This window comes from Meles meles, chromosome 8 (assembly GCF_922984935.1).
Source record: "Meles meles chromosome 8, mMelMel3.1 paternal haplotype, whole genome shotgun sequence".
Classification (NCBI taxonomy): Eukaryota; Metazoa; Chordata; class Mammalia; order Carnivora; family Mustelidae; genus Meles; species Meles meles.
In genome coordinates this window covers 90,186,586-90,210,123 of record NC_060073.1, presented here as the reverse complement: position 1 = coordinate 90,210,123, position 23,538 = coordinate 90,186,586, and the positions used below count along the sequence as shown (strand labels likewise).

Sequence of the window (23,538 nt, the reverse complement as noted above, 5' to 3'; positions counted from 1 at the left end):
GAAAAGTAGGCCGCGCGGTCTGCCAGTGAACATGCGCAATGAGCACACCTCGGTGGCGGGGCAGAGTGGCGAAAGCTACAGCGGCAGAGGGGAACGCATGCGCGTGGCGTCTCCGAAGCGTCCGGGCTGGAGACTGCGCCCCGCCCCCCACCCCCGCTTGAAGCCGCGGAAGCACCTCCGTGCGTTGCACTGCCAGAGGCCGGGGCTGGCTCGCTGTGCTGCTCAGCGCCGCACCCCACCCGGTGGGCGGCAGCGGCCAAGTACGCCCGGGCTGTGTACTGCCCCCCTCTAATTGCATTGCCGGCCCTAGTCCCTCACTGCCGCCGACGGCTTGGACTCGCCCGGGACTGGCGAGTCGCGGTTCACTGGTACCCAGGGCGCTACAGCGGGCCCTGCCCCTCCCCGTGGAGCCGGGAGTCGTGCTGTCGCCCCCCGTCTGGCAGAGAGCTGGGTCCGGCGTCCAGCCCTCCGGCCTTCGCTTAGGGCTCCTACCCCGCAGAGAGGAGAGGTTCTAACCGAGACCGGCCCGGCCCGACCTGGCCCGGCGGTGAAATGAGCTTCTTCGGCTTCGGGCAGAGCGTGGAGGTGGAAATCTTGTTGAACGATGCCGAGAGTAGGAAGCGGGCCGAGCACAAGACGGAGGACGGGAAGAAGGAGAAATATTTCCTCTTCTACGACGGAGAGACGGTGTCCGGGAAGGTGAGCCTCGCACTCAAGAACCCCAACAAGCGGCTGGAGCACCAGGGCATCAAGATCGAGTTCATCGGGCAGATCGGTGAGTGGGCACCCGGGGCCTCCCTCCCCGGCCGCCTCCGCCGGGCCAGAGACCGACTTGGGGGCGGGGGAGCGGGCTGGTTCCGGGCCCAGCTCCGGTGAGGCCTGTCGGAACCCTTTGGCCACTGCCGTGTGAGGCCCGCCGGCAGGCGACTGCCCCTGTGTTGACGGCTTCCCTGCCAAAAGTGACAGCGCATCGCGAGGACGGTGGGGGTGGCCAAGGGCGACGGGGAGCATCCCTGCCACACCATCATTGTTGTGGGCACCTTGCCCTGGGATACCCTAGTTGTCCCTTAAACAAGGAAGCTTTGCTTCCTGCCTCCAGGATTTCCAAGTGAAACGCTCCTGCGGTAGCTTGCAGGTGGGTTTGTTAGGGGAAGACCTTTCTCCAGTACTGCTTTTGCCATTGTCTGGAGACCCACAGCTGTCAGACCCAAGTTAAGCTGGTCCTCTGTGCCTCACTTAGTTTACTCCCATCCACCTCCTTTTTCTTTCACATGTGATGTGGGACGGAGCTCACCACCCTTCTGTCTGGCCTTAGCTCTGATCTCCTATCCTTGGACCTGTTTTGAGAAAGAAACCCTGCAGCCTTCTTTCTGTCTACTTAGGCTGTGTTTCTAAGACTTCTTCATTAGAATGCTAGTTTTCAGTTGACTGATTTCCTCCTTACAGACCAAAAAAAAAAAAAAAAAAAAAAAAGTCCTTCTCAGTCCAAAATTAAATGATCAAAATTTCTCAGTGCTCTAACAGTCTTCCAACATAACTATTAATAATTAAAACTAGACAGTAAAAGTCAGTAAGAAGACAGAAAATTTGGGAGCTGCCAGTCAAAATGGAGTTGTCTCTAATTCTAAGACTATTTGAAGTCTTGTGTTTTTAAAAATTCTCAGGTACTTCTGAAATAAATGGTCTTTATCATTGGGTCACACTGTGGATTCACAGTAAATACTCATGTGGGCTGAAAAAAACTTATGGCAAAAGATTCATTCTTATAGCACAGGCTGCCTGTATGACCCTGTTCTTACAGACTTTCTGGGAAAACTAGTTAAATACTCTCTCTCATATCCTGAGAGCACAGCAAAGAATCTGTTCTCCTGTTTTACAGGGGCAGGAAACACTGGCACAGGTAGGAGGAATCCTGGAAAAAGGAGTCTGTGTGGCCAGTGCTCCGGCTGAAGTATTTGCTTCTGATTTTTGAGAAAATAAAATTAGGTCGAAGCCTGGCTGATCACATAAGAAACTTTTGCTATTTTAAATCCGTAACTTGAGTGGCCTTTTATGTATCAGAAAAGGGCTAAAGAGTGAGTTTCATACCCTCTACTCTCCTGCCTGTAGCTTGGATAGGATTTCTTTTTTTTTTTTTTAAGATTTTATTTATTTATTTGACAGACAGAGATCACAAGTAGGCAGAGAGGCAGGCAGAGAGAGAGAGGACGAAGCAGGCTCCCCACGGAGCAGAGAGCCCGATGAGGGGCTCGATGAGGGGCCCGATCCCAGGACCCTGGGATCATGACCTGAGCCGAAGGTAGAGGCTTTAACCCACTGAGCCACCCAGGCGCCCCTTGGATAGGGTTTCTTAACAGCAGTACTGTTTACATTTTGGGCCTTAATAATTCTTTTTGCCTCAGGATATTTAGCAGGATATTAACCTGAGCTTGACCCACCATGTACCAGAAACACCCCCAAATAGCACCCCCAAAGATGTCTTGGGATATTTCCTTATGTACCTGGAGAGTAAAATCACCCGTAGTAAAGGACTACTGGTAGACGGGATGAATCCAAAGCATTTTGCGCTAAGCATGAGGTATGAGATAGTCGAGAAGTGCTTGCCTGCTTAGCATCGCCATTTTCAAGTAGTAGTTTTAAAGTTATTGCATGGATTCTTTGGCTCTGTAATATGAGTGTAAACAGGCACATTTAGTCTGTATCTTATACCATCACTCCAGGGGGTGGTGATACCACATCAATACGTGAAAGATAATCAGAATGTCCCCTACCCAGCATTGTGAAATGAGCTGTTGGGGGGAATGGAGTCAAAGCTTCCCTCTAGTCTAAGTGAAAGGGAAGCTGAGGGAGCTGCTTGCTGTATCTGCCCTCCCTGGTTTCTTGTCTAACTCCTTGAATCATCATCCCTGTTGGGTTTTCTCCCAACCTTTTAGCTTCCATTGATAACTCTTCCTGAGCCTCTGAGCACCGTGGGCTATTGTTGACCCTGTGACTTTGAGCAAGCTGTGTGCCTCTCTGAGCCTCAGCTTTCTCACCTGTAATGCAGGGATAACAAAATCTTGTGAGAAGAATGTTGAGCTGTCAAGGGATAATGCTTCATGCAGAGTATGGTCTATCTGTGTCAACAGTCTACTGATCTCAGGGCACCAGAGCGAGGCTAGTGAATAGCTTTGCCGAGGTTGTGGTTGTGTGGTTTTCTCCTTCGTTGCATTCTTTGACTGTGAATGAAGTGGGTGGAGCTTTGATCAGGCTCCTAGGTCTGGCTCTGTGAGTGATGATGTACAGTATAGGTCTTGCTATATGAGAATAAGAAAGTTGATATCATTAGTCTCTGTCCACCTTCCTCACTGAATTCCATTTTAACTTAAAAATGTTCTTATAAACTATAGTCTATTGGATTTGGTTTCTTTTTTCCTTCCCACCTTCCTTCCTTCTGTGGAACAGTTCCACAGCTTGAAAATCAAGTTCTTTATGTAATTAACCTTCTTATCCTTATGATTAATTTCTTTTTCCTCCTGATGAAAGTATATTTGTCCCACTTGTGTATTCATTAGAAAGACAGCCTGGTACATGATTGAGGGTCATACAGACAGAGTGACTTAAATTAGATTAGGGCTCCGTTTATAATAGAACAGTCTTTGCTAGGGTCTTGTGAGGACTAGAGATAATATATGTGATGTGCAGGTCTTAGCACACATAATAGGTACTCAGTAAAAGGAAGTTAAGATGATTATTGTCATTTTCTCTTTCCCTGTTAAGCTTGACCCATCAAGAGGTTTCCAGGCACTAGACGTTTAAAACATGTCACTGTGTAGTCACCCAGATTCCTGTGCAGGCAGTCCATGGGGAATGTTTGGAACTGGTTAGCCTTCCCTTTGGTCTACTTGTCTGCCTCCCCTCATTACCTTCCATTGTCTTCTCCCAAACGGCATGTTAGCCCAAGTGGAAACCTGTGAAAGGGACTCTACACAGAGTCCTTGCAGAGACAACTGTTTAGCTTTTTGTTGCATTGGACCTCTCTGGACCCTTCTCAGAAAAGCTCCTGTTCCAATCTTGGTTTTAGAGGTAGGCAAGAACACACGTAACTTCTGTTTCTTGTCTTTTCTCTGTACCTTGCTCTGGCAGTCTCATCTGCACCCATAACTTCTGTGTCTTTTTATATTCTGATGACTCCCAACCTCTTTCTTTGTCCTGACCTGAACTCTCGACTGAGTTCCATGCCTGTGTCTCCAACTGCCTGCCAGGCACCTCTCCACCCGAATACCCCACAGATCCCTCAGAAACACATCCAAAGCAGAAACCTCTTTCTTCTCTGCTCCAGGTCCATCCCTGCTTCTTGTCCTGTGTGCCCCATTGTAGCCTATGTCACACTCAGCCTCAAAGATCTGGAAGTCATTTTAGACTAATTCCTCCTCCCACACTCCCAGTCTGCTCTCCCAACAGCTCTCGAATACATCTTCAGTCTGTGCTTCCTCTTCTTGCCAATGCTGCTGCCTTTATTATCTCTTTTTTGTGGCTACCTCCTAACTGGTCTTCCTGCCTTTGCTTTCCTCATCTTTCAGTTCACCTTCTGTAAGAGTGAACTTTCTAAAAAGCAGTTCTGACATTGTCAGTCCTCTCCTTAAAATTCTGCTCAACTTCTTATTGGTTACAGGGCAAAATTGTACCTGGCTCCTTCCTGAGCAGCCCTGCTTTTCTCCCCAGCCTCATCTTTCCCTTACCCTGTAACCCTCATCTCTTATAGTTTCATCAAAATATGTTCTTTCTAGAATCTTAGGCATCTTCCCTTTGTATGTGGACATCTTTCTACAAGGTCTGCCCTTCCACTCAGGCTTTTACCCATTCTTAAAGTGCCCAGCAAACATGTTTGGGGAAGCAAACATGACAGCCTCCCCCAAGTTCCCCAGGCTGACTGAAGCCCTCCTTCCACTCTTCTTCCACAGGTCTCATTAATACCTCTTTTCAAACAGGATATGACAAACCCGTGACTTTTTTCTGGTCTGCCCTCCTCACTAAATTCTGAGTCCCTGAAAACCAGGGACTGCCTTCAATCCATCATCAGTGTGGTGACTTATCTCTAGTCTCAGTGGCTAACACAACATAGGTGCTTGATAAATATTTACTGACTAGATACCTGGTCAGATCTAGGAATTTACAGAAGCTGTTCTCGATTTTTTTCTCAACTCCTCCTAGATAAACCAAAGTTACTTGAATGAAGGAAAGGGGGAGTGCAGGTTTGCTTTGCAGCTTGCTGTGACAAGGGAGGGCTTCCTCTGGCGCTTGTGGTTGAGGCATTGGTAAGCTAGGTGTGGCCATTACTCTAGGCCACTGGAAACTAAGATGACTCACCTACCAGCAGGCACCGGTGCAGCCTCTTCCCTAAGGGAACTAGGGCACAGAAACATTAAAGCTGATGTCAGTTCGTTTGCTGTTGCACATTGCTTTGATCACACTTTCTTAGGCCAAGCTGAGGCTGATTTCTCCCTGTATGTAAGAAAATAGGAGTCGTCGGACCGTGATTCACTCAGTTCTACACCAACGACTTGGATGTTGCAGTTTGAATGTTGCCCCCTGAGAGTATAGGAAGGTCTTATCTATTCACCTGTATTGTCTATGTTTTCTCTTACCCTTAGTAAGTTTGTGAGCTACGTTGGGTTTCTTCCTTCATCTAGTGTGCTTTTTCCAATGGCTTGGTCTGTTGTAACAAAGCTAACAAATGTGTGGAGAGGGCATCTCCCATATCATTCTAGCATGGGATGGCCCACGTTTTAGAAAAATGCAGTGTGGTATATAAGAAGCATGGGGGGGGAATTTTTTAATTGTTAGAAGGGACCATTTTTCAGCTGCACTCATTTGGGGAACTGTAATGCAAGATATAAGGCAGAGCTGGGCCATCTTAGAGAGTAATGGGATTAAATAAACGGAAGGTAATTAGAAGGTCAGAGTTACAAAAGAGGGCAGATATGAATACCCCCCCTCCTCCAAAACCAGATAATATCTGGATTTTTTTTTAAGTAATTTTTTTTTTTAAGTAATGCCCCTGGGGGCACCTTGGTAGCTCAGTCAGTTAAGCATCTGCCTTTCCCTCATGTCATTATCTTGGAGTCCTAGCATCTGGCCCCATGACCAGGGCTTCCTGCCCAGCTGGGAGTCTGCTTCTTCCCCTCCCTTTGCTCCTCCCCACCACCACCACCCCTGCTGGTGCTCACTTTCTCTCTCAAATGCATAAATAAAAATCTTAAAAAAAAAAAAAAGTAATGCCATTGTGTGGATCTGAACCCATCAGTATCAGTCAAGCCTGTACTTCTAAAGATTTTATTTATTTGAGAGAGACAGAGTGAACGAGAGAGAGAGAGCACACTAGCTGGGGGGAGAGAGAGAAGCAGACTCTGCACTGATCAGGGAGCCCGATGTAGGGCTCAACCCCAGGACCCTGGGATCATGACTTGAACTGAAGGCAGATGCTTAACTGGCTAAGCCACCCAGGCGCCGCAAGCCTGTACTTCTAAAAATCCTAGAGGCTTTTTGTATTTTATTTCATTAACCCATGAAAAGCTATGTAAAAGACACATCGAAATTAAATGAATTGATTCTGGCCTGTTAGTAAGTTGTTGCAGGGCTTGAGCTGAGCTGTGTCTTGCTGGGGATGGGCAGCCCAGAGGCATTACTGCTCTAGCAAGTATACCAGGGTGCAGGAGATCGGAGTGGATGTGGCCAGCATGATCTTGATTGGGTTGCCAGTCAGCAGATAGTGGCTGGGAAAATCAGAACGGGGCTCTTTGGAGGTCTTTTTGGCCTTGCTCACTTAATGTTTCTTCTAAGACCTACATGAAGCTTGGATCAAACATGGTCCTGGCTCAGTAGCAGGTTTCAGGCTGCCTCAAATGATGACCCTGTGATGCAGAGCTGGCTCAATTTCCTTACAAAGTGGCAAATTCATCCCTCAGCCGTTGGTGGCAAGTTTCATTATGAAAACATCCTGACTACAAAAGTCACTTCTTCCTGTTGGATCAAGAAAGAGGCTCAAGACAGGGAAGTTACCTTATAAAACATGGTCGGTTCCTACTTCTAGCTTGAGATGCCTGGTTGCTGAGGGCTTTGGAGGTTGGGGAGAACCAGGGATAACTTGTCACTGCATCTTTGGGATAAAATACAGGCAATTTATAACCTCTTGATGGCCCAACCTCTTGCTAAAACAGCCTTGTAGTTTCTGTTCTAATTTATATGAGAGGAAACCAAACTTTCTGGCAAATAGCAAAGTATGGCTATTATTTCTGCCCCTTTCCACCACAGTGTTTGCAAGAGCATTGGAAATGGTTTATAAATTATAAATTAAAAAACCCAGTCCAGCTCCACTCAGACGACACACTGCCACTCTTATGTGACATTTAGTGCAGGAGCTGATATTAACATGTGTCCAGGAGGAAAAGCACTAGGGAGGACGTGACACTATGCAGGGAAGGACCTCTCCTGCCAAAGGTGGCCACAGCCAGGTGCCCCTGCTAGGTCAGGCATAACGTTGCTAAGTTTCTCAGATACTGACCATCTGCTCTCTGAGCGCTCTTGGGTCCTTCTCGGTTTTGTTTCTCTTGTTGCCTTTGGTACGTGTGATCACAGTTGTGTATTTTTCCAACCTTCTCTTTCCCTCTTTTTCTCAACTCTGGATTTCTCATTTAAAGTTAATGGACACTGGGGCTCTGCTCTGCCTGCTTCTGTCCCTTGAAACTATGGCCAAAGTCCAGTGCTTGAGAGCTAAGATACCAGGTCTACCAGTTAAGGGGTCACTTCCCACACAGGTGTCAGGACCATCAACAAGGACTTCGGTAGCAATGGACCAGTGAGAGTAAGTGAGAGAGCCCTTGTTGCAGTGGTTCTGTTCCTACCTGATCACTGCACTTCCTTACATTTACTGGGGGCCTCAGTTTTTGGATTTCAAAATAGAAGCAATGGATTGTTCACCTTTTCCTGTCCTTTCCCTCTATAGGTTGTAAGCTTGATCTCCCATATAATGACTTTGTAGATTATTATTCACTACCCAGAATGTTGCCTGCCACTGATTCCATTAAGTATTTGAAGAGAAGGTGGTTGTTTGCAATATAAAGTGGATCAAAGGGGCGCCTGGGTGGCTCAGTGGGTTAAAGCCTCTGCCTTCAGCTCAGGTCATGATCCCAGGATCCTGGGTTCGAGCCCCGCATCGGGCTCTCTGCTTGGCAGGGAGCCTGCTTCCTCCTCTCTCTCTGTCTGCCTCTCTGCCTGCTTGTGATCTCTGTCTGTCAAATAAATAAATAAAATCTTAAAAAAAAAAAGTGGATCAAAGTGTAACTGTATAGAAATCAGCAATAAACTGTAATTAGAGAATATAGTGTAAGTTCATACTTAAGTGGCAGCACTAGTTTGGAATTAAACCACACTAATGCCACCTTCATGACTTGGAAGAATCTTAGCACAGAGCCCACTCTGCTATAGAATGCTTCCCTGTCGGGGGTAAAAAAAAAACAAAAAACTTCCCTATGGAATAGGCTTGTCAGGACCAGCTGCTAGAGCAGCAAGGGGTTGATTTTGCACTCAGACTGAAAACACTATCTGAAACCATTTTCTCTTTCTGGGCATGGTTCTCCCCTGGGGCAGGACTGGACACTGCATTTCTTGGGCCTGAAGATGCAGTCCTAATCAGGGTTCAGACCTTGTGCTACCTGAGGCAGACCTACCTGAGGCACAAATGCAGCTCTGTCCCACTGCCCTGATGCTCAGGTTGTCCCTGAGAGAGATCGTCTGCTGTGCTCTGGAGATATGGGAACTGACCTAGTAGGCCGTTGTCTCAGACACTCCCCTCTGTGGACCCGTTTCTTTGTCCCCAAGCAGCCGACAGCAGTAGTACTGAGTGCACTCTACTGGATCTAGTTCTGATCTACCCTGTCGAAGGTTGTAGCCTCATATAGGACTGGAGCCCAGAAATGCCCGAGAGGTGGTGCCTTGACTGTAATGTGGCCTTGTATACTCAAAGTCAGTACTACGTGTTTTCTCTGCACGGCTAGGTACTGAGGGGGTGCCAGGAACTAGCCCTTGACTCTAAAGACCATGCATGTAGAAGAGTTAACACTTAAATAGCAGAGTACAAATAGGCATAAAATAATAGAGGATAAATTGATGGCATGAACTTATAATTAAGATTTGAATGCCAGGACTATTTCCAGAGGAGGATGAATTTAGAGCAGTGCTTCTCAAAGTGTGGTCCCTGGGCCAGCAGGACCAGCATCCCCTGGGAACTTATTAGAAATGCAGAGTCTCAGGCCTCACCCCAGACAGCAGGAGTGAGTAATCTGGTTTTAACAAACACTCCAATTGATTTTGATGCTCACTGAAGTTGAGAGGTCCCCCCCACCCCGCCTTATTTAGTTGGAGGGAATAACACTAAAATTTCTGGATCATGTAGATTCCTCTTTGAAGAATCGTAACAACTAGCAGCTAGTATGTTTTGAGTATTAGCTATCAACTGGGTACTATTCTGAGTCATTTACCTGCATTACTTCCTCTAATTTTTACAGAACCTTACAAAGTGTAATGTTATTACTCCCTTTGCACCAGGTCATAGAAATAGATTCATTCTAGCAGTAAATCTGCTCTAATCTGAGCCCTGCAGCCAGCAATGAGACTCTAAGCCATGGTATGCTTCAGTTTCTTTCTGTTAAATGGGTGACAACGCCTGTCCTAGCTACTTCAGGTTATTATAAGGATGATATGATTAAAGAACTATGAACGTGCATTCAGAAGTTAGAAATATTTTTAGAAATGTTTGTAAAGCAATGTAGTATTTTTGATAGCAGTTCCCCTGATATAGTTCTCACTAAGGTACTGCCCTGATAGGCTGAAGCAGGGTTATATTGGGTTTTTACTGTGCCACTGGATTTCTCTGTGTAAAACTGAAGGGTTTAGAAAGTGGGGAGGAAAGGAGATCAGTATATGGAGAATGCAGTGAAGAAGCGCAATTAGGAAAATAAAGGGAGTCAAAAATAAGGGCTAGGGGGAGTTTGTTTTGCAGGGTGGGGGGTGTCTCTCAGAAGAGGGGATCCTGTATCCTGGAGCCTCCTTGCTAAGCCTAGTGTAGCTTGGGGTCTGGTAGTAGAGGCTGATGCTTTCTCCCCAGAGCTCTACTACGACCGTGGGAACCACCATGAGTTTGTGTCCCTGGTGAAGGATTTGGCCCGGCCGGGAGAAATTAGCCAATCACAGGCCTTCGACTTTGAATTCACCCACGTGGAGAAGCCGTATGAGTCCTATACAGGCCAGAATGTAAAGCTACGGTAAGTTGTGCCTGCTTTTTCCCCACCTTCCCCTGAAGCTGTCCATGTTTCTGAGGCTTTTTTTTTTTTTTTTTAAGATTTTATTTATTTGAGGGAGAATGAGTGAGAGAGAGCATGAGAGAGGAGAAGGTCAGAGGGAGAAGCAGACTCCCCAAGAGCTGGGAGCCCGATGTGGGACTCCATCCCGGAAGTCTGGGATCACGGCCTGAGCCGAAGGCAGTTCCTCAACCAACTGAGCCACCCAGGCGCCCTCTGAGGGCTTTTTAATGTGGGTCTCAAGAAGAAAGAGAACTGAGCCGTGGTGTGCTGGTAAATGGTTAACAATGGGCTCTCTGGGAGGAAAAGCCCTGGTTTGTAGCATTTGTCTCTGTAGTGTAAATATTCCCGACCTGGCCAATTTCAAGCTTCCAGCCAAATGTCCCTAATTACAGAGTTGGGGAGAGATGTACAGTAGCCACCTTGACACAGCTGGATGTAAATTCCCCCAAGAACAGAGAGAATATGTATTACTTTTGTTTTTCATATAATCTTAATTATAAATTTTCATAATTTAATTTTAAATAATCACTATGTTTAACAGCCAGTTTTTAAAATTCCTGAAGATTCAACAGTTAGCTTTCATACCGTGGTACATGCTGTCCCCAGCATACCCTGGGCTGCACACCAGGACATACAGATCCTCAGTCCAGCTTTGCCACACAACAGCATTGTGATCCTGAGCTCTGTCACTCAGCTTTCTCACTTGAAAAGTTGAATAGATTTGGATTCTAGATCGGTCCTCCATCATTCGAGGTGATGGGAGCGTAAAACATAACACAGTGTGACGAGCTTTTAAAAAATTAATAAACGCAGTTTAAGTACATAGGACTGTTTTAAGTGTTCCAGGTTCTGAGGATGGAGACTGATTCCAGGGGCTGCTGAGGTTAAAAAAAAATAAATCCAGAGAGGTTCTAGACTCTTGGATGTAACCTGAGATTAGGTGATGTCACTGAGATAAAGCAGACTTTCCTACTTTAGACACCTGGTTCGAGATCTTGATGCTATTTTATAAGATCAGCTCATCTTCATCACCTTAAGGCCTGGTAGTGCGAACTACAGCAAGACATTTCCTCCCCTTCCTTCCCCTTCTCTTCTCTCCCTGGTCTCTACTCTTCCATCAGAAGCATGATTGTAGGCTCTCTTTTTTCAATCTGTGCAAAGAGGTCTAATCACTAACATCACTCAAACTAGAGACATTGCATTCAGAAAAAGCTTCACAACCATGAGGATTACCTAGTTGTCACCAACTAGGCTTGGCTGTGGGATTTATTGTTATTTTATTTAAATTTTTTTAAAGATTTTATTTATTTGACAGAGGCATGAGGAGGCAGAGTGGCAGGCAGAGGGAGAGGTAGAAGTAGACGCCCTGCTGAGGAGGAAGCCTGGCATGGGGCCTGACCCAGGACCCTGGGAGCATGACTGGAGTCAAAGGCAGCTGCTTAACCAACTGAGCCACCCAGACGTACCTATTTAAGTTTATTTTTTACAGTGGATTGCTCTTAAATGTTTTTAAGACAGAGAGAAAGGTGTTGAAAAGAGTGCAGTGATTCCCCGGAATAATAAAAATAGAATTACCATATGATCCAGGAATTCCGCTTTTGGGTACAAACCCAAAAGACTTGAAAGCAAGGAATCAAACACAGACATATACATTCACACTCATAGCTGCTTGTTCACAGACCAATCTGAGTTCCATCAGCAGATGAAAGGGTAAACAAATGTGGTATATACATAAGTGGGATATTATTCAGCCTTAAAAAGGAAAGGAAATCCTGTGATATGCTACAACATGGATGAACACTGAAAGTGTTATGCCAACTGAAATTAGCCAGTCATCAAAAGATGACTACTATACGATTTCACAACAGTGTGAATGTACCTAATGCCACTGAACTGTATACTTAAAAGTAGTTAAAATGTTAAATTTTTATACATTGTAGGGGAGGAGAAAACCCCCTTTTTCCTCTATCCATCTTAGGTTCGTAGACCGAGGCCCTGCAAATCAGACTGACAGAAGACATGCTAGCAAGAGAAAGGCAGACTGGTTGATTCACATGTATGTTGTGCATATGCATGGAACTCAGGGATTGGTAATAGAAAGGGGTGGTTAGGACTAGGAGCTTATACAAGCATCTTAACAGAGGAATAATAATTTTGCAGAGAAGCAACAGGGCAAAGGAAAGGGACTTTGAGCTTCTAGGGACAGCAAGTTGTGGGAAGGTAAATAGATGGGAGAAACAAATGGAAGGTAAGAATCCTTTAAGCAAGATTTATTTTGTGGATTTCTCTAGTGCAGTCTCTGGGCTGGTAACAGTTGTCTCTGGTGATTAAGAAGGTCCTGCTATTCCTGGTAAAGAGTGGCGAGGGCAGAGAGTTTTCTTTCCTGTGTCTGCTTCTTGACTGTTGCTTTATAATATAAGCTTAATATAATCGTCATGCCGGGGTGGCATATTTTGGGGTGGTATACTCTGAACTCCTTCTGTATTTTCCACAAAATAAATAAATGAATAAAAGAGAAAAAGGTGTTGCTGTCCAAGTAGATGAAGACATTAGGATTCATGTTGAGAAAGTGAGGAGGTCAAGAAGGGAAAATTAGTTAAGGGCAGCTTATAGATGTGATTCCAGATGAAGGGCTTGTATATTATTACTTAGGTGGGTGGGGGGGGGGGCGGAATGAAAAGATCACTCTAGACACCTCTTTCTTTGTTTTTAGGTGGGGGAGTGGTTCTTTGGATGGTTAATATAAATTCAACCTGTGCTGTTTGATGAATGGGTAGAGTGCAGAGACAAAATTGTTGGAAGGCTAGTACAAAGTCCTGAGCATCTTACCGTAGTGGACACAGCAGGAGAGGGCAGTAGATGAGGAATTTAATGGACAGCCACAGAACTGACCAGTGAATGTAGGTGTAGGTAGACAGCAGTTAGGAAGAAGGGATGACTTGTAGTGAAGATGGTTCATCCAAATTTAAAGTCTAAGGCACTGGCAAAATACAGAGGTATGAAAGTTCACTAGACAATTAGAAATGCAAGCCTGGCACTCAGGACAGAGAAATACACTGTTGGGAGTCCTCTGCTCAGTGCTAAAATCTGGTATATTTTTCAAGGAGGTGAGTTGAGGAAGAGAAGAGCCCAGGCAGGACCTGTTAGAGGGATGGGAAGGTGGGAGTCAGGGAGGGTGGGAGGTGAAGCAGGTAAAGCCCTCCCATGGAACCACAGGAAGAGCATTTCAAAGAAGAGAAGGAAATGTTTTACTCTCCAGTGTCAAAACTGAGGCTGAAAAGGCAAGGCCACTGGGTTTGACAATAGGGAAGAAGCTGCAGTAGTTAGAACAGGACCCGTCTGTGACTGCTGTCCCTGACGAATGGGCAGGAGCACAAAGCCTGGAGATTGTTTTGGGGATTGAGGAGTTTGGGCCTTTGTATAAACTCAAAAGAGGAAGTCTTTACTGGAGAGATTTCGATAGATTGAGAAAATTGGAAAGCTTGAGGGATCGCAATGCCAGGTAGTAGTTCTCTACCAAAGCTCCCATATTAGAATCACTTGGGAGGCTTCAAAAAATGTTGACGCCTGTGTGCCTCTGCAGGACAGTTAAATGTCAGCTCTGCCTAGGCATCTGGATTTTGGAAGCCCCTCCTCCCAGGGTGGTTGTAATGTACACACAGATCAAAAGTCTTTCTGCCAGATGAAGAAGGAGAGGGGTCTTGAGAGACGGAGGTGCTGTTGGAAGGAGGAAAGTTTGGGCAAAGATACAGACATGTGTTTAGGACGGAAGTAAGAGACAGCACAAAGCAGAGAAGTGAGAGAGTTAGCAATCTTAAATTGGAAGGCTTTCCTCTTCTCAGTAGAGTTAAAGCTGTGTCTTCCACAAGTCAGGGGGAGAGGACACTGGAGAGCCTGAGCAGTTAGAGAAGGGTTAGGAACAAATATGTGTCTTGGAGAATGTGGCAGAAGTTACTGAGGTGTATAAAAGGGTTGCTGAGCATGGGTCAGGTCCACACAGAGGAGAGGAGCCTAAGTGTGTCATTGATCTGGTTGGCAGCTTTCTCCAGGCACAGTTGACACGTGATGCAGATATCTAAGTTTTGGTTAGAAGAAAATATCATTAAGGGGTTGTTTTTCTCCGTTCACTGGGTATGAGCATAGAGTAGGTCAAGGGGACAGGGATGCTAGGGATCCACTGTGATCGAGCAGCTGACCGGATGGTCAGGCTTGGCACACTAAGCCCTTCAGGTGCTGTGTCTCTGTCTTCTTCAGCACTTGTCCTCTACCACAGCGACATCTCCCCAAGGATCCGGGATTTAGCCAGGATTTAGCCTAAAAACAAAGACTTCCTTTGTTTACACTGAGACCTCTCCCATCTCTGCTGCTTTACTTACAAGGTCTGCTCCCCCTGAGTGTCCTTTTTCCTCTCCCCATAGACTTGATTCCTCTACCTGAATTAGCACTTGCTGTGTGTTCTAATTTTTCTGTTTATTGGCCCACCTTCCCCAGCGGACTATGAGCTTCCCATGAGACTGTATCTTATTCATCCTATGCCTAGCAGTAAATGTTTGCTGAATGAAGAGCTGACTTACTTTCTCCATTCCCTATCACTCCCGTTTAACTTGAAGGACTTGGAAATTGCTTCATTTATTGAATATTGTTAAACAGAGACATGCAAATATGAGAGTTTAAGACAGATCCCTATGACTGAAGACCCAGGAGTTAGTTGAGGAAAAACCCATACACAAATACATAGTAGGCAGTGGTGAGGGGCTTGAAAGGCATTAGGATAACTTGCTGTGGGAGTATAGAGCAGAGAAATCAATTTTATTTAGGACAGTGCTCTGAGCCCAGAGGATGGGCTCAAAAAGCCATTTGGGGGGAAGGTCTTTGAATTCCCATTGTACTATAATTGCAAAATGTTGTGCGTTAAGTATGTTCATTTTTTTTTTTCTGAGAAGAGGGTCCACAGAGATAAATTCTCGAAGGAATACAAAGCCACAATGGTTAAGCACTGTTAGGGCTTCTCTCCAGTGGGTCTGTTTGGTGCATGGATTGAGGCAGCACTGTGGAGACTGGGAGTATTCCTTTATGACACATCCATCTCCTACAGGTATTTCCTTCGAGCCACCATCAGCCGCCGCCTCAATGATGTCGTCAAAGAGATGGACATTGTAGTCCACACACTCAGCACGTACCCAGAGCTGAACTCTTCCATCAAGATGGAGGTTGGGATCGAGGACTGCCTGCACATTGAGTTTGAGTATAATAAGTCCAAGTAAGTACCTGGGACCCCACAGTCGTGGAGAACTATTGAGGGAGGTTAAGAAGGGACCTGATGAGAATCCGAGAGGTTGGTGCCCTGGCCTTGGCTGGCTTGTAATGCCGTGCTGGAAGGGAGGCCACTGACCTGGTACTATGAATATTTGTGCCAGGCTGCTGAAAGGTGGACCAGGAAATTAAACTTCATTTTACTTAAATTAAATGGAAATTAAGAAGGTACATTTAAGTTAAATATCCTACATTGTATTTTAAGGTCAAGCCAAATTAACTTTAAGGTCATTTGTTTTGGATGTAGATACAGCTCTTTCCTTCTATTGATGAAAATAATCTCAGAATACAATTCCCATTAGCATTTGTATCCTATATACAGTATGTCTCTAGAAATCAATGTGAAGAAACCATGCAGTGGCCGTAGTTTGCTGCTTCCTCCTGAACTTAAATGAATTATAGCAAAGAATACCTGATGCCTTTTTATAAAGGTCTTTAAATAATTCTAGCTAGCAAGTTGGGAAACCATGTATGTTTTATACTGTTTGTTGTCTGAACATGAAGACACTTAAGTGTGGAGCGCCGGGGTGGCTCAGTTGGTTAAGCATCTGCCTTCTGCTCCGTTCATGATCCCAGGGTTCTGGGATCGAGCCGTGCATTCTCCCTCTCCCCCTGCTTCTCCCCCTGCTTGTGCTCTCTCTCTCTCAAATAAATGAATTTTGAATATCTTTAAAAAAAAATCTAAGTGCTTATAAATCACAAAACTTACTGACACTTCAAAAATATACCACAAACATCTTTCTTTTCAGTATAGTGCCTTCCTGAAAATGTTTGAAAATCAGATATGCAAAAGTAAAAGTGTATTCTATTCACAGAAAGCAAAAAAAAAGAAATTAGAATCTCTAGGGTTCTTATTGGAGAGACCCCTATTATCCAGGTAGTGAGGGTTAGCAAGGGCTTTTTAAAAAATTAACAACATATGTGCTTCCTAGACAGGGGTGAGGGAAAGGCCTATATTTCCCTCTGCCGCTGGCCTAGAACCCCTCATGACCCAGAAGGGATCCTGCTTGGCAAAGCCTCACCTGTGGGACAGGGTGGGGCGAGCTGGGAGGGAGGTTGATATGGGCCAGGCAGGGACATGTAAGGGAACAGCCTTCCCCTTTCTTCTCAGCCTCAGGGCTCTGTGGGCTTTCTGGAAAGGAGCCATCAAATAGTGCCTACCCACCAGCGCTCCAGCTACCTAGTAAAAGAGGTGGCTGGCAGGCAGTACTGCCTTGTAGATCTCAAAATAACTGTCAGTCAGCAAGGTTCAAGTCCAAGTGTGGTATGTGAAGGGCACTGTAGAGAGTCTATCCCATGACCTCAGGAACTGGATGTTCACACCTGTCCTGCTTCCTCAGAGCAGGCTGCTGTGTAAGAGCACACTGTCTATATCATGTAATGCCATTCTGCCATTAGGGATTGCCCGTGGGGTAAGGTAGCAGGTACTACCATGTTTGTACCTTGTGTTTCTCCTCTGAGAAGTGGAGACAGGTTAGTGGGTTTCAAACACCTAAGAAGGGATAAAGTAAAAGAAGGGTGGGGTCCAGTGTTCTAGGCCCTCCACAGGAGTTTCTCATGTATTAATGCTTCCACATAGGATTTCATTTAGAATAAAGGAATGTTCTGTTTACCAAAGTTTGAAAACTCCTAGAATCTATGATCTCTTAGCATTCCTTCTGAAATGCTGTGAGCAGCCTCCATTCTGATTTTGTAAGTATTCTTACAAAGTCTACTTTGTAAGACTTTATCTACTGAGAGTATCTACAGTTTTCCTAGCTAGACTATAAGCAGAAAGGCAGCCTGAAATAGTGGGGAGAACGCAAGCCTAGGAATTAGGCACTTGAGTTCACACCCTGTGTCTGTCCCCTACTCAGATCCTTGTTCAAGTATCTATCTTTGAACTTCCTTTTCTCCCCCTGTCATATAACGAGATTAAATTCTTTTTTTTAAAGATTTATTTATTTATTTATTTGACAGAGATCACAAGTAGGCAGGCAGAGAGAGGTGGGGAAGCAGGCTCCCCAGTGAGCAGAGAGCCCGATGTGAGGCTTGATCCCAGGACCCTGAGATCATGACCTGAGCCGAGGGCAGAGGCTTAAACCACTGAGCCACCCAGGTGTCCCAAGGAGGTTAAATTCTAAAATCCCTGCCAACACTCCTGTCTGAGCTTCAGGTTTGAAGGTTTTCCTTTCTTCCTGTATGCCTGTTACAGGGCGGTGCACACGCAGACGACTGGTATTCCAGACTGACTCAAAGAGAAATGCTGGAAAGGGCAGAAAGTGTAATACAGCATGGCCAAACTCATAACAGCCCACAGAGCACGAGCCATGTGAGTAGGGCCCAGAGAGAAGGTGCTGACAGAGCATCACACATAGTCTTGCTCTACTGTTCCTGCCTGGGCTGTCACATCCAGCAGACAAAACTCTTGCTGCAGGCAATTGAGGCCCAGTTCCCAAAAGACGTTTTGTGAGCTCAGATAGCGAGCAAGTCCTGGTTCCTGCATTTGTGGGGCTTGCTTCCCACACGTCAGGATATCTAAAACAACATAAACACAAAAGGTATAAAAGAAATTAAAGTGCTGAGAAGATGGATCAGATGGGTAAGCATAGAAGAATGGGTGATGTAACATGCAAGAACATCCTGTGAGTTGCTTATGGAAAAATGGGACAGATTCCAATAAAGCACATGCTGGGAAATCATTCTGCAAGGGCAGTTGTGGTAAGAACATGGATGAGTGTGTACTGTGATTCCATCTACAGCCAACCTGCTTGGAAATGTCCCCTCCCTTGAAACCCAGGAGACCTAGAAGTGTGCAGTTTGGCTGCCATATTCACATCTTATTTTCTGTTCCCCAGATACCACTTGAAAGATGTCATTGTAGGGAAGATCTACTTCCTATTGGTGAGAATCAAAATCAAGCACATGGAGATAGATATCATCAAGCGGGAAACGACGGGCACAGGCCCCAATGTGTACCATGAGAACGACACGATAGCCAAGTATGAGATCATGGATGGGGCTCCTGTGAGAGGTAAGCATCCTGGCAACCCAGCCTGCAGCTGCCTCGCCCGTTCCCCCAGGCCCTGCAGAGTTTTAGAGGGGCTCAAGAGATTATACTGCTAAAGTAAGATTTCTTTTTTTTTTTTATTTTATTTATTTTTTTCAGCGTAATAGTATTCATTGTTTTTGCACAACACCCAGTGCTCCACGCAAAACGTGCCCTCCCTATTACCCACCACCTGTTCCCCCAACTTCCCACCCCTGACCCTTCAAAACCCTCAGGTTGTTTTTCAGAGTCCATAGTCTCTTATGGTTCGCCTCCCCTCCCCAATGTCCATAGCCCCCTCCCCCTCTCCCAATCCCACCTCCCCCCAGCAACCCCCAGTTTGTTTTGTGAGATGATTTCTTATTCACCTATAATTTCTCATCTCTAATTGCTCACTGTGGATCCCAATAAAGAGGAAAAGGAGGGCTGGGTATGTGAAACTCCAAGCTACTTCCCCACCTTCACCCAGAAAAGCTCCACTTTGGCCTCGTCTACATACCGAGCTTGTACTGGAGATTGCATCTCAAGAGTTATGCCTCTTAAATAACAACAACAACAAAAGCTTGGAAAGTACTGGCTTAGCAGATAAAATTGAACATTTTACTACTTTTTCCTATTGGTGTTCTTTGCTGCTTGCGAGCCAGAGATTAATGCAGAATAATCATTTTTGTTCCTTAGCTCTAGCTCTGGCAAAATGATTCATTCTCTGAATTCATTCACCAAGGGTAGATACTTTGGGCAGCAGTACCAGGTGCCACAGACCACAGTGGGAATGGGACAGAAAACGATACTACCCCATCCACCCCCAGAGTGGACATTACATCTGGAATGAATGGAGTTGAAAGCTTTGTTATTTGGGGAATCTGTGATTATTTGGGAGTAGCAATCTTTATGTTCTTCTGGCCCTGCAGCCGCTAATCCGGAAGAATGTACGTTTCCTTTAGAAGTGCTTGGTTATGCCAAGGGTCTGTTCAGTTTATTCTCACATGTGTGTTCCGTGGGGAAGGTAGGAACAATGACAGCAGATTCTTGAGTGTCACTATGCCAGGTCCTTAGGGGGATAGGACTGAGCTCTTCTGACTATGTATGTGCCATTTTTTTCACCAGCTGTGCAAGTAGAACCACTTGTCATTTTCTCTGAGAAATAAGACAAAACAGCAGATAATTAATGGTGCATTTTATATTTAGCTTCAGACTATATTATAGGTTTGGCCTTTCTCAGTAGAATTACTGCCCTAATTTCATTTCACTTAAATTAGGAAAGGCAGGGTGTTAGAGCTGGAAGATATAAAAAATACCACGTAGTCTGATTCCACAGTTTTCCACAAGAGAAAATTAAGGTCCAGAGAAAGCAATAGACTAACTCAGAAGTCATACAACTAGTTAATGGAGAACTAAATTAGAACAGAATTAGGATTTTTCTCTTTTCCAAGTCACTGGAATTTTTCTCTTTTCCAGGTCACTGCCAATCCATCTCAAAGTAGAGATGTATTTTGGGGGCATACACTATTTAGGACGGAGGAAGGTGGCATCGAGATTGCTAGGTGACATGATGAGTTAGCTGGAATTGACAGTTGCCTTGTGAAAAACCAACAACTAGACACAATACATATAATCAAAAGATGCTTAGTAGTAGTGTCCTGTGCTGTTCATACTCACGGGTCTCTGTATTGGGGTGGTTAGAGAAGACACAACGGGACCTGGAGTGGAGCTGCAGTCATGTTTTTGCTTCAGCAGATCACTGAGCCACAGAATGCGAATTCCCACCTGGCAGAAGCATTCCCTTGAGTGTTCCATGACATGCTCAGGTGGCATCTCGTGGGCAGAGTGTGACTTGGTGTCAGGTAGGATGGGTCACTTCGCCCTTCACTCTGATACCTGCCTGGTCTTTACAGGAGAGTCCATCCCTATCCGGCTCTTCCTGGCGGGCTACGAGCTCACCCCCACCATGCGGGACATCAACAAGAAGTTCTCCGTGCGCTATTACCTCAACCTGGTGCTGATAGATGAGGAGGAACGGCGCTACTTCAAACAGCAGGTGAGGCCTGGGAACCTCCCCAAGACCCCTGATGGCCCTAGAGCCACATTAGGAATGGCATCATTCCTGTGAAGATCAGGCTCCATTTCGGACAGATTAAGCAGAACGGTACAGGGGAGAGAGTTCACTAGTCTCTGTTGGTTCACCGAGAGGGAGTCCCACAGCAAAAATGAGGGTTCCCAGTTGACATGTGAGTCCGCTTCCCTGTGACTGCTCTATGCTTCCTGCCCACACCATTAGAAGGAGCCCTAAGGTAGTATGGGTAACTGCTGTCTTGGGGAGAGAGAAGCAGAGGAGGTTTTACTAAGATGCCTGGGAGAGAGTTGGAGCTTCTGGGAACCCCCACCCTCATGCCTCCCTCTCAAGGTAGCATGTTGCCCCCCCCCCCAATTCTGCAGGAAGTGGTGTTGTGGCGGAAAGGTGACATCGTACGGAAGAGCATGTCCCACCAGGCAGCCATCGCCTCACAGCGCTTCGAGGGCACAACCTCCCTGGGTGAGGTGCGGACCCCCAGCCAGCTGTCTGACAACAACAGCAGGCAGTAGGCCCCAGGGCCAAGAAGCTGCTGGGCTTCCAACCCAGCACCCCCATCTACCAAACACCAGCGGCTGGGGGAGGGGGAAGACAGTGTGATGCTCAACTGACCTGTTACTTGCAACCTGAAAACAAATCGTGTTTTGACTTTAATTCTTTTTTTCTGAAGAACCTAAGGGGCTTTGGTTGGGAGGCAGTCTCCTTGAGATTCTGCGGCTGATGTGGGAATAGGGATAGGTAGCATCCCAGTAGCTAGTCTCTCTGGGGCAAGAGCCTTCTGTTGAGGCCTTCCATGTGGGGGTGCCTTGCATTTTACAGGAGAGCAGAGAGCGGGCATCCTTGACTCCTGGGTCTCTGAGCTTCCTGATACAGGATCTGAGCATGTTCCTGGGATTCTGAGCTGCCAGTGGGGCCCGGGGTAGTCACATCTTATTCTCCCCTCTACTATCCCTGCCCTATCCTAAATGGCAGGGGGGAGACTCAAGATCAGGAAGCTACCTCTTTGGGAGTCTTGGATGTGGTGCTTTGACGTTTCCACAAGCCAACTCCTTTTGGCCTTTATGTCACTGCTGTGAACCAGACACCTCTCTTCTCCATCTTCTACGGACTCTTATCAGTAACGTCCTGGAACAGAAGCTTGTGGAAGGGCCTTTGGCTGTTGTCCCCTCACCTTGAGAAATTCTGGGCACAGAAGCACCCTGGGGTCAGTGTCACGCATGGATGGCAACAGTGTCGAACACAGGAGGCCAACCCAGGCCCACTGAGAAGGAAGCATGGTGACTATGCGTGGCAGCTGTCTGCCTTCACCCTGTGACTGTGCTCCCCAGCCCCTGGGGCTGGATGGTTCTAGTGTATTGCTGTGTGCTACAGCAAGCCTAAACAAGGGCATCTGTTTCCTTAAAGAGATCCCGGGAAGGGGCCTTGATCTCTTTGCTTCCCCACGAATGGATCTTCATCACTCCTTACTCTCCCTCCACTTACTTGTGGGAATTGGGGCTTGGAAGTTTCTTACTGATGCCCATGTCCCCTCACTCTGAGTTTCAGAAGAGAGATGGGAGCCTCAGCAGAAGACCCTGCTACACAACTTCAGAATAATTCTGCTTGCCAAATTATGTTTTCACCTTCACCAGTTGACTGACCAGAGTTTAGGACCATTGATGTTTTGTTTAAAAACATATATAAAAACTCTTGTGGGTATTCTTGTTACGCTAAAGGAGAGGGGGGCTTCCCTCTGTTGCACTGTGTGTGGGCCTACTGGAGTAAAGATGTTGACATCCTTTTCTGCCTCATCTGGAAATGACCTAATGACCTCCCTTCCCTTCAAGCAGACCCCACTGGCCAATAATTACAGTATTTGGTGGTCTAACTTCTCCATAATTTGGGAAGCAGAGGGGTTGGTTCCTGTGTCATCTTTTAGTGTGGAAAATTCAGACTCTTCTTTCCTCAGAAGTCAGTGCAGTCATGGGCCTCTGGCTGGGCAGGCTCATGGGTCAGGACTGAGACTGGAGGAAAGGATACTGGGATGATACTTGAGGTTGACTGGGGATAGCAGAACCAAGGAAGGTAAGGTGGTTCCCCTTCCCCATCCCCCATGCTAGCCCCCAGGTACAGGTGCGACGGACAATCCCATGGGATCAGGATTACCCATCCAGCTGCCCCTGGATTATCAAGGTTAGGGGCTCAAGTGTATGGGGGAGGCAGGTTCTGTGCTCCTTGCCTTTTCCACAACATGAGATTAGGCTCTGGTGTGCCTCCCATATTAGCTGATATTCTAAGTAGAAAGGACCTGTCAATTTCTCTGCCTCCCAGCTGACAACCCAAATTCATTTTCCAACTTTCCTAACATCTTAGACCTTTCTTCTGGGAGAACTAGAAGGTAGAATTTGATTTTATTCTCTCAGGAGCTGTGCATAAGCCAGGTCTTCTGTTTTCCCTCACTCTGCCCCCATTCACTCCTTGTCTGTGCAACTGTGGAGGTGAGGGGAGACCCCGCCCCCACCTTCACAGGTTCCCATACCTGGGAGTGCATAGGTACTAAACCAAGCAGTGCAACTTGTAATTAAGCAGCTGCAGTGTTTACATGTTTCTTAATGTGTCGTCTTTTCAATGGCTGTATTTAAAAAAAAAAAAAAAAAAACCACTTGTTTCAGTTGTCTCTCTGATTAAAGGAAACCCCTGTGGCTTGGAGGCATTGTGCCCATGGTCCACCAGGGTCTGTGATTTCTTGTCTTACGCTGTCCCACTCACACCCAAGGGGAGATAGACTCCCACCTTGATCCAACACA

At 46.2% G+C, this 23,538-nt stretch overlaps 1 protein-coding gene across 1 annotated transcript; it reads left to right on the top strand.

Moving 5' to 3' along the window:
* Window positions 1-80: 80 nt before the first annotated feature.
* Window positions 81-23,365, top strand: VPS26B (VPS26, retromer complex component B). Its single transcript, XM_046014540.1, has 6 exons — window positions 81-775; window positions 10,145-10,301; window positions 15,436-15,600; window positions 18,491-18,666; window positions 20,577-20,719; window positions 21,118-23,365. The coding sequence occupies exons 1-6, from the start codon at window positions 553-555 to the stop codon at window positions 21,262-21,264; spliced, it is 1,011 nt and encodes a 336-aa protein (XP_045870496.1). The 5' UTR covers window positions 81-552; the 3' UTR covers window positions 21,265-23,365.
* Window positions 23,366-23,538: the final 173 nt, after the last annotated feature.